Source organism: Convolutriloba macropyga, chromosome 5 (genome assembly GCF_964194025.1).
Source record: "Convolutriloba macropyga chromosome 5, txConMacr16.3, whole genome shotgun sequence".
Taxonomy (NCBI): Eukaryota; Metazoa; Xenacoelomorpha; order Acoela; family Convolutidae; genus Convolutriloba; species Convolutriloba macropyga.
In genome coordinates this window covers 53,718,577-53,729,050 of record NC_134472.1, presented here as the reverse complement: position 1 = coordinate 53,729,050, position 10,474 = coordinate 53,718,577, and the positions used below count along the sequence as shown (strand labels likewise).

The 10,474-nt window shown below is 34.2% G+C and overlaps 1 protein-coding gene across 1 annotated transcript in view; it reads right to left on the bottom strand.

The window, feature by feature from the left end:
- Window positions 1–564: 564 nt before the first annotated feature.
- The window catches only part of LOC142339471 (mitochondrial dicarboxylate carrier-like), a 34,096-nt gene continuing 24,186 nt past the window's right edge, over window positions 565–10,474 (bottom strand). Inside the window, exon 3 of the mRNA XM_075389514.1 lies at window positions 565–1,323. Within this exon, the coding sequence (XP_075245629.1) occupies window positions 755–1,323 (569 nt within the window). The 3' untranslated portion in view covers window positions 565–754. The remainder of the gene's footprint in view (window positions 1,324–10,474) is intronic.

Sequence of the window (10,474 nt, the reverse complement as noted above, 5' to 3'; positions counted from 1 at the left end):
TAATCTATCAGAAATAATACATTGTCAGCCGTTACAATCAATACTGCGCGTAGTATTATAGTGCATAATGTATTCCAATGCACCAAAGAAACAAAAATGCGTCAATTTTTAGACATCTAGTGGGTACGGGCCTCAGCAGACCGCTGTCCATGGCCATGCCGCTCATCCGCTGTGGGATGTAATCCGGAAATAGCGGGCCGGTTATTTTAAGTAGCCAGGGGCAACTTAAAATACGGGTATCCAAAAATTTTTTGGCTTACTTGACCTCATTTTAAAAATTCGGCTGGCTTGCCTATCGGCTTGCTTGACCGCCACCAAATGGATCGTTTATGAGGAAAACCACATTAATAAAGAGTGAAAGACTAATTTAACTGCTAAAAACTTATTTTCAGAGCAATTAAAAACTCGACATACAGGGTTATAAAAACAGAAATTTTGTTTACGCGGAGAGAAAAGTTCCGCTGTTTTAAATTTTAGTAGAAGGGTTGTTCTTATTTGGTCTCGATTTGAGTTATTGGATCTCAGCCTATTGTACTGGCAAGAAGCATCAAAAAACGTTCACCATTTAAGGAAACACTGAAGTAACCACTCTTAAACGAGCAACCATTGGTCTTAATGAAATAACAAATTGCAGCCAGTCATCCAAAATGAAAAATACAAATTATACATCTCTACAGCATCTGAGTAAACTATGGCATCTAAAGCTACAAACATTGCATTTGCATAACCCTTTAACTGTTAATGATGGATTCAGTCACACATATACTGCAGTGCCAAAATATTGCTTAAGCTGCTCAAGGAATACAAATGTGAGAATAGTTTGAGGGGCCAGTCTGATAAATGCTGGAAAGAACCCCTTGTAGAATGCAGACGGACCCACTCTCAGTGTATGCGTGAAGCAGTGGAATATTCCTGAGAATTCTCCTGGTTTTGCATTCATCATCTTCGTTTTCATCACATCTATTGGCATAGTAAGCGCAGTTGCAATGGTCCCCGCTAAGGTCGAACATGTAAAATGGCAGATTAAACCGTCTTTCAATAACCCAAAATAGAGAATTTGTTCTTTTATCGTGTCGTAGCTAGCCATTTGTCCAATCGACATTAGAGCACCTCTAGAACTAGCCATAGAGCACCCGTTGAACAGTCGACCAACTCCTTCCTCGCGAACAACGCGTATGAGTCCATCGCCCGCGTGTTTGTAATTGCGTCTCAGTTCGGGTGCTATTTTGATATCGTTCTGCATTCTGACGTTGAGCAAGTCACCGGGAGTCCCTATTATGCCTCCGAAGAAGCCAGCACTTCCTGATATTGCAACCTTGCTCGCTAAAACAGCACATGCACATAATGCAGGAAAGTTAGATGCACAAGAACCACCTGACTACCCTAATTAACACAGCTATGCATTCCGAACGAAGCATTACTAGCGGACTGCCGGAAAATATCAAGGACTGATTAACATTACATCAATTTAATTGAAACAAAGACAGAGATTAAAAAAATGTAAATGACGATCAAAACCAAAGAATTGATAGTTAGGCGTAATCCTGATTATTCTTGGTATTAAACAAATTAGTAGAGATAAGATAACCGCCTGACGTCGGGCGAATTGCTCTCAAACAACCAGCGAGCGGTTGGCTTCGTCTTTAGCTAGCCAGGGGGGTTCACCGGTGCAACAGCGGGGAGGAGGGTGCACAGTGGGAGGGGGGGGGGGGGGTCTTCAACCTTTAAGAACCTAAGAACCCCCCTTCACACCATAAGTTTAAGTCTCCAAAACACTTTCTGTGAATCGCATACTGGGCGCTACCTGTTATCCCGGTTTTTGAGGACGAAAAGTCAAATGGGTCAGACAAAAAATCGGTTTTTAACATCGCTTACTTGTTATTGCCTTGATGAGCAACTGCTCTTGATTTCAGCCGAATAAAAACGATTTGAGCAGAGTGAGCGAAGAAGGAAATAGCTGATCCTAAAAAGTTAAAACAATAAAATGAGCAAAAAATTGAGAGTTCATGAAGATAACATCTTCGATTTGAACATTTTAGATAAGAATAGTAAGACATGTCCTGAGATACTAACACGCTCTAAAAATCTAAAATGTGAATATTTTCCAACGCTGGCCATTTTATTGAACAAAGCCCCGCCTCTCATCAAAAAGTGATGTTAACATAAAAAAGACAAATTTGAAAATAGAAAGAACCTAAGTCAAATTTTTAAATGCATCTACTGCTTTAAAATGCTACAAACAAAGACAAACAAACACAGTCCAGAAAAACCTTTATGCTCCTAAGAGTTTAGGAAAGACTGATATTAAATCAGTCTATCAACAATTCGACCAATAAAACTTCAAAAAATCAATGTTTTCCACATTTTTGGGTGCTGGGACTCACTGATAAAATAAACGCCAAAAACTTCCATTGATCAGTGGAAGCCAATTAAAAAATACAAAAATATGAAAAATTCTGAGTGTTAATGCCTTAAAAACCCACAAATCAACGCTTAGCCAATAATTGAACAACATACGTGCCAGCTTGAACAAACATACGTCGACCCAACGTCGGAAAAATTGCTCCGGGACGAAAGGCGGGACAATTCAATTCAAGGTCTGTAGCCTAGATAAATCTTTGTGAAAAATTATCCCACAAGAGTGTGATTTGAACCCGGAACCTTGGGAGGTCCTAGTCTTAAAGCCTTCACCACTGGACTATAAGGCTCTGTATCACGCTAAAATCGCTTTTTATTCACCAACAAACTTTACTTAGGAGTAAGCACAATTGAGATAACTCAAAAATGATGAAGAGAAGTGAGAAAACGTTGCTCGAAGAGTCAAAAAATGTCCTCGAACAAAAGTGCAAGAATGCATAAGCAAAGACTTTGCATTAAAAACAAGACAGATACGTTTACATTAACTGCTTCAAACTTCGTTCGAGAGCGATTAAAAACATTTATCCAAAGCCAATCAAAGACGAAAAAGCCGAATATTTCAATAGATTTAGGAACACTTAATGACTTTCAGGCTTATCAGTCACGTAATTTGATGTATATTTTCGACGCTAACGTCCTCAAAGCAAAAAGCTACTATTAAAAACTACAAAATAGAAATGGAAACCAAAAAAAAACTCCAACCCTTCTAAACGAAACCGAGACAAAATTGTCCAATAATTTTCCGCAATGGTTACAATTGTGTGTATGCCTCTTCAAGTGATCACAAATCATACAATGAACTTAATTTTTGGAATTAATATAAGTGTTCATTTGCGTAAACCTCTTATGAACTATAACTATATTCAAGCAAATCAAACAAAAGACCAAAGACTCTAAAAAAGGCACCGCACCGTTGAACTTAAAAAACGAGCAAAACCAGCTTTTTTAACTGCGAAAACAACTTGGGGCATTTAAGTGCTTCTGTGTGTGTTTGGAGAAAATTTTTGTAAAAGATCTCAGAGAAATACACAAAATAAAAAGTTCTGTTTGTCTTAAATTAAACTAGAGCTCTTGGGCGAAGAAAAACGTACATCCACTATCAACAACTTAGACGATAAACACCTTTTGATTACTTTCTCAAACGTTTTTCCTGTAAAATCCAACGCCAGAGGCACTTGACTACATTATAGCTTTGATTTTAAAGTAAAGCTTTCATGTTTATTGATCTTCCAGTGTTATACACTTTTGTCTACAAAAATTGTTAAACATAGCCGGCAGTTTGCCAGAAAATAGCCGCCGTTGACCCACTAGACCCACATCGGGATTGAAACAGAAAAAGCAAAAAGGAGACAAATGGACAAAATTTTGCCCTGAGTATCAAAAATTGTTCTAATTCAATGTGCAGTTTCAGTTAGATTCTAAACTTATACTTACTTCAGCTGCTAAACTGAAGGGTATTAAGTTTGCAATCACTCTTTTGGCATTGACCGTATTTATCACATTGCGTAATTCAATGAGTGAAGAATTTAGAATCAATTCAGGTGAAACAGTGAGTGAGGTAAGTCAGAAGTCAAAGTGAAAATCATGCCTTGTGTAAAACGAAAAACGTGATCAAAAGGTAAGGCGAATTAAAAAAACATAGCAGGACAAGTCCTGACGTACAATTCAAAGAATTTTCATTGACTAAACAAAAGAACTAGACCTGGAACGGACTATGAGTGAATTCGGAAAACCATTTTTTTAAAAAAAATCAGATAAACAAACAAAAAAAACCAGAAAAACAGAAAATCAATGTTAAAATGCCGCTAGCGAGAACAAAAAACTACTAGCGAGAAATGTAAATTTGATTCTAACGCAAAATTAGGCCTAGAATGAACTATGAATGGATTGGAAAAACCATTTAGAATAAAATCAGATCCAAAAATTGAAAAAAAAAACAATAAAAAACCAAAGTGAAATTGTCGCATGTGAACAAAAAACCACAAGCGAGAAAGCGAGTTTTTGTTCAAACACTGTTTTCTCACTCTACTTTAAAATTAGAGCGAAAAAATTTCACGCCGCAAAACCACTCGCTTTTTCGCTCCATTTCCTGTTTCGGCGTGACCAAAATCACTACTCCAATTTGACTTCAAAAATCATGAAAATGTGGGAACAGATCTTTAAAAAAAGACAGCGCCTCAATACAATTCAAATTATTTGAATTGTAAAAAGGAGAGCGCCTAATTAATAGCCGTTTGAAAGGGTGACGGCGGCTATTAAACAACACAACAAAGCTTCTGACTATTATCCTACGCACTACCAAGTTTTTTCCCGAGCCCTTACTTTCTTTTTAACATTTAACATTGTCTGCTATCATCTAACCAATCATTTATTCAAAAAAATTTAATGAATGTACAATAACTTGATAAACTTTCTGGTAGCAAAATTACATGAAAATTGTAATTTACGCGAATTACTACATTTCTTTGATATCCGCAACCACTAATCTTGCGACAATTCTTTAATTGATTTCTATTCTTTGTGATCCCAAACACGTACTTGAACTGTATTGCTGGTACCATTTGGTATGCCGTTAGGGCCAGATCGCAACTCAAATGTACATTGTAGTTACTTTTTTGAAGAAAAGTCAATAACCAAAAATTTGGTTTGTTATAATATGTCTAAACTCAGAAACCACTTGTTATGTTTAGTTTAAACTAAAATAGGGTGCAAAAAATTTACCGGTAAATAATGTCATGCATTCAGACAAATACTCCGCCTTCTTTTGTATTTCTTCGATCAAAACTTACAACAGCAGTAGGTATAAACGGAGCAGACCAAGTACCAAGTAAAGTAAAATCTAGTCTACCTTGAAAGCAACTCAAAGCATTTGAGGGATCTATTCTGCCCCCTCAGTGTTTTTTATGACCCCCAGTTACAAATTGTATGTTGTTATATAGTACGTTACTATGTAAGAAATTGGCACGTGCGCCTGGGGGTCATAAAAGATTTATGCTCACTAAGCTGGGGGGGGGGGGGGCAAAACAGAATAGATCCCATTTGACAATAACTCAAAGTCAAGCCTGTTGGACTTACGTTGTAAGCCAGACACCTTTTTCAGCGCTATTCGACGTATACTAAAACAAAGTCAAAAATCAAACTTGTATCAGCGGAGTATGTTGAATTATTGTCTTCTTTTGTCGGAACAATTGGTTTTTTTGTCCGGGCAAAATTATGTTAATCTGAACTAAAAACCTGACAAATCAACAAACTTAGCACTTACAACAAGCCTACGCATACGCAGTTAATGTTAAGTGCGCGACTTCTCGTGACATCATAGCACAAAAAAAACAATAAATAGCAGTAAGCACAGCATTATAGACTGCAAGAAGCCCGAAACTTTACAAGCAAATGCACAAAATTTTTCTGTTAATGCAAAAACTTGCATCAAGCCTTGCCACTCAAATAGCAGTTCCATGCGCACTGAAATTTATATAGAAAAGGCTACAAGCGCTCGGTGATTAGTATTGAAACCCTTTTAAACTAGGCAACGTTTGATCGCTTGAAAAAGGTAGGATAACAAGGATAATCTGTAGTGTATCCGAAAATAAAAGTTACAAACGACCTTATGTTAAATTTCATAATCAAGTATGACTACTGTCTTTTCAAATAGTAAACGCACATTCACACTGATACACTTATTTACATGAACATTTAAAATATTTAAAATTTGTCATCAATAAACTTTTAATCATAATAAAATAGTTACTCTACAGCTACAATTTCGAAACTAAAAAAAGTTGAGGACTAAGCCCAATGACAAACCCAAAACGTATAGCGAATAACTACACTTCTGTCAAGAAGTTCTATTTACTTTTATTCGCGAATAGAATTGCATTGATACTATTGTATTGTTTTTATTATTTGAAAAAATGGTTTTAGCATTGCTTTTAAAATTTTGATAGGAAATAAGGATTCTAACATTTTTGTTTTTGTTTTCTTAGAACCAGGTTAAAATAACAAAAAGATAGTCTGGAATTTCATGAAAAAACTGCCAGGTAGGCTTTAAGTACCGGCGATAACAAATAGAAAAATTCAATAAAATTAAAAGGTGTGTTCAAGGCTTGATTTAGTTTTTCAAGAGCTTTCCAATGGCACAATTTTCGAATCTCTACGAGAACCATATAGATCAGTCAAAGTTAACTTACTTGACCAGAAAAAGACAAGCTCGCGAGAATTTCGTAACCCACAAATCAAACTGGAGGCTTGAAAAGAAAACTTTGTCTAATTTGTCCAAATTTTCAATAAAAAGAAATTTCAAGAACAAGCCTAAAAAAGGTCCTTCTGAAAAAAAGGTCTGAACAATCTTTCGCATCATTTCATGTTAATTTGGCCTAAATTACGGCCATATTTGTCCCAAAGCATCGTTTTTCAATCTTTTAAGACAATTAACGACAGATTTATTGGCAAGACCTTAGGTAAAAGTTAGGTTACCCTTCCAAAACAATCTGTGCGTTTCAAATTCCTTAAAAAAAAACAAAACAATTTTGCAGCACTTTCTGTGAATTTAGTCTAAATTTTTATCAAATTTTTTGAATTTGATTTTTATTCTAATTATTTAACATAACTAAGAACATTTTCCAGAGTATCTCAGATCAATAAGTATGTCAGTTCCCGGCTACTGACACCATCAGAAGGCAAAAACACTAAAGGCATAGAGAAAAATTTCGAGAAAAAACGAGCCAATATTTAATCAACTTAATCATTTTTCAAAGTTTTATTACAAACTTTGTAGTTCATTTTGCAAAATACTTTGAAACAAAAAGAAAAATTTTTTAAAAAAGGAAAATTGTCATAGTTGAATAATTTTCAATAAATTTGCAGAATTGCATCAAAATTTTGCAGATAGGTCCTATCATAATTTTAAAGAAAACTTAAATCTTTTGAAATAATTTGTCCCAGAAGCAAAATTGAGCACAAGCCTACCAAAAAAAAAAAAAAACAAATTATGAAGTTGGCACTTGTGTGCGCAGCCTTGAGATTTGAAAAAACCAATACAAAATAAACATTGAGATTTTTTCCGTTTGATTTCATCAAATTCTATTTAACTTTGAGTTTGTTCTTTATTCTTCACATTTGTATCTTTTTAAGTAATTGAACAAAACGGTATGAATTGCTATAAGCAGCAAGAGCAGTATAGAAATAAAAATGACAGTGCGATAATGACAGCGCATATTATAGTGAAAAGGGGTATAAAACAAACTGTGCATGAAATGCATTTTCGATTTCAGGGAAGAAAGATTTCTGCGCCCATTTTTGTTGTAGTTTTGACTATTGTTTTCACCGTTTCAGCTTTTGCTTTCTGCTTTCTTCACGAATGTTGTTAAAAAGTAAACAGATCCTATCAAATTCTATTTGTAAGACCAATAAACAGAAGTCTCCTTTCCTTAATTCTTATGTAAAGCTATTTACGTTTTTCAATTAAAAAACGATTTTTTGTTTGAATAGAATTTTCATAAAATTATTGCATTCTGATTTTTGTCCGGATCTGTTTTTCTACATTTGTGGCTCCTTCGCCGCACTATTGGAAACCATTCTTAATTCAAAAAAACCATTGTGAAGGAAATCGAATATTTTGTCCGTAAACCGAACCTTCAAAGTTTCAGGTTGTTAATTTTTTTTTGTATTTTGCCTTGCAGGAAACAATTGGAAAGATCTCCAGGGCTCCCTAGTCGATTAAATCACCAACAGTCGTAATGATTTCAATAATTATTTAATCAAAAACGTTTCGAATGATTAAGTTACCCTCCAAACTATTGCCATATTTGTTAATTTGCCTCAATTAAGCTTTATAATCACAATTAACACTTTCTATACAAAATTAAGTAGCGTTCCACAAAACTTCATGCCAGAGCAAAAAAAAATGGTATTCTTTTCCCTCATTATGTTCAAATTATTACTTTGTCGATACAACTTTAATATTGTTGTCTGTACTTTGACTATTTTAGTTTTACTAACTTTCCGAAAAAGTTTTAAATAATTTGACACCAACAAAAACAGTAATATTTTTTATTCGATCTCTCCTTATCAATTGATAAGTTTAATTGGAAGAGGCCTTTACGAGTCACTATTAACGTCAACTTTAGACGCAAAAAATCTCATACTTTAAAAAAAAATCTCAAATTTTAAATTTACGTCATTCAAATTTCTTTAGCACAGTGAGCATATGAAAGATTTAAAATCAGCATAGAGCCTGTAAAATCAGCAAATAATTGAGAATGTCATGTCAAACAAAAAACATAGCAGGACAAGTCATGAATTACAATCCAAAGAAATAAACAACAATCCAAATAAATAAACAAACTTAGGATCTCGCTCTGAACCTCACCAGAACAAATTTCGACAGTCAAAAGAACATATAATATATGAAATACAAAAAGAAAAGCCTTCCATAGTCAACAGAGCATATACTTAAATAAAAAATAATGAAAAATTACTTCCCATGCTATCAAACCAGTGTTATCAAAATCATTAAAACAAATAAAATCATATTAGGCAAACGTTTACATTATGGACCGTGAACAGTATACACGAAATTGTACAACGAAATTAGAGACATCGCAGAAGAACAACATATGAAATTTGTCGAAATTGGATTTTCTCTAAAAACTTCAAAAAGTTCCACAACATAGAAATTTAAACACTTAACTAACACATCAAAACCATAGACCACAAAAGAATCAATTATTACCGATTATTAGGAATACCGTTCAACATACAAACAGGTGATCGAGTCGAGAAAAGAGCAAACGCACGAATCAAAAACTCACAAAACTAAAAAAGATGCTATTATTTGAAAAAAAAAATTGAAAACAAAAGAAGAAGACATTAGCTACCAACTGAGAACATGCAACATCCTCTACATTGCTTAATCGGAAAGTTTATGACACCTTACTTTCTCGAGACAAAGTAAAAAGAACAACCAACTCACCGACAACCCAGAACAACAGGAAGGCAAAAACCCGCAAATCACTAATGATTCTAAATATAGCACGTCGAAATGGTTAAAAACCATAATTCATTAAATTAAAACATAAAACAGATCTAATTAACCCACCTTTTGCAAACAAGTGATGTGCCATAGTTCTTAAAATCATTAGACAAAATTTCAAAAAATTAGAAAACTTCAAATATGCCTCTTCAGATAATCAATGAAGAAACTATCAAAATTAACACAGACGGCAGATAGCCAGAAAATAGCCGCTTGTAGTATTCCATGGAAATGAAACAACTAAAAAATAAGATAGACAGATTGACCACCAGTCCTTTACTAGACCACTAGACTTTTTGACTTATATTCGGACTGTCATTTTTATGAAACACAAGCACAAGAAAAAAACCCTAAGAGTTTTTTCAAAATTAATAATCGAAATCAAAAACTCAAGACTCTAGTACTCAAGAATTAGGGCATATACGTTTGGCACCACTTAGATGCACACTATTTATCTTTAACTAGTAAATTTTCCTAAAGTTAACTAAGTGAGTTCAGAAGTCAAATTTTGAGTGAAGAAATTCACACAATTGACCTAAAAGCAGAACAAATGACGTCACACGCATACATTTTAAGTGCAAAGCAGTGGAAGTCACTAAAATCGAAAACATCAAAAGTCGTAAGAATCATCAATGGAGACAAGTTCTGAAATACAATCCAAGAAATTGAATGAATAACTTAGAACTAATTTACCTGACCATCAGACCTATCGAACAGAGCCAGCCAAAACAAAAAAAACAATCTAAAAAGTTGAGAAAATGAAACAAACTGAACAAAAGTATGATCATTGCTTAAAATATAATCTCGAGGATTCTACCCTGAAGGCCAAATTTGATCGAATTAAAAATACCCATTAACCCAAGCACAAGCTTTGCTCGCCAAAAAAAACAGTAAAATACGAGAAATATGGTATTTACTTTTTAAAAAAATAGAAAATTGGAAAAATTGGAGAAAGATTCTCAATTTCGCTATAGCAAAAAATTCAAAACCACTTTTTTCACTGTGATCTGTTCAGTAACCTATCTT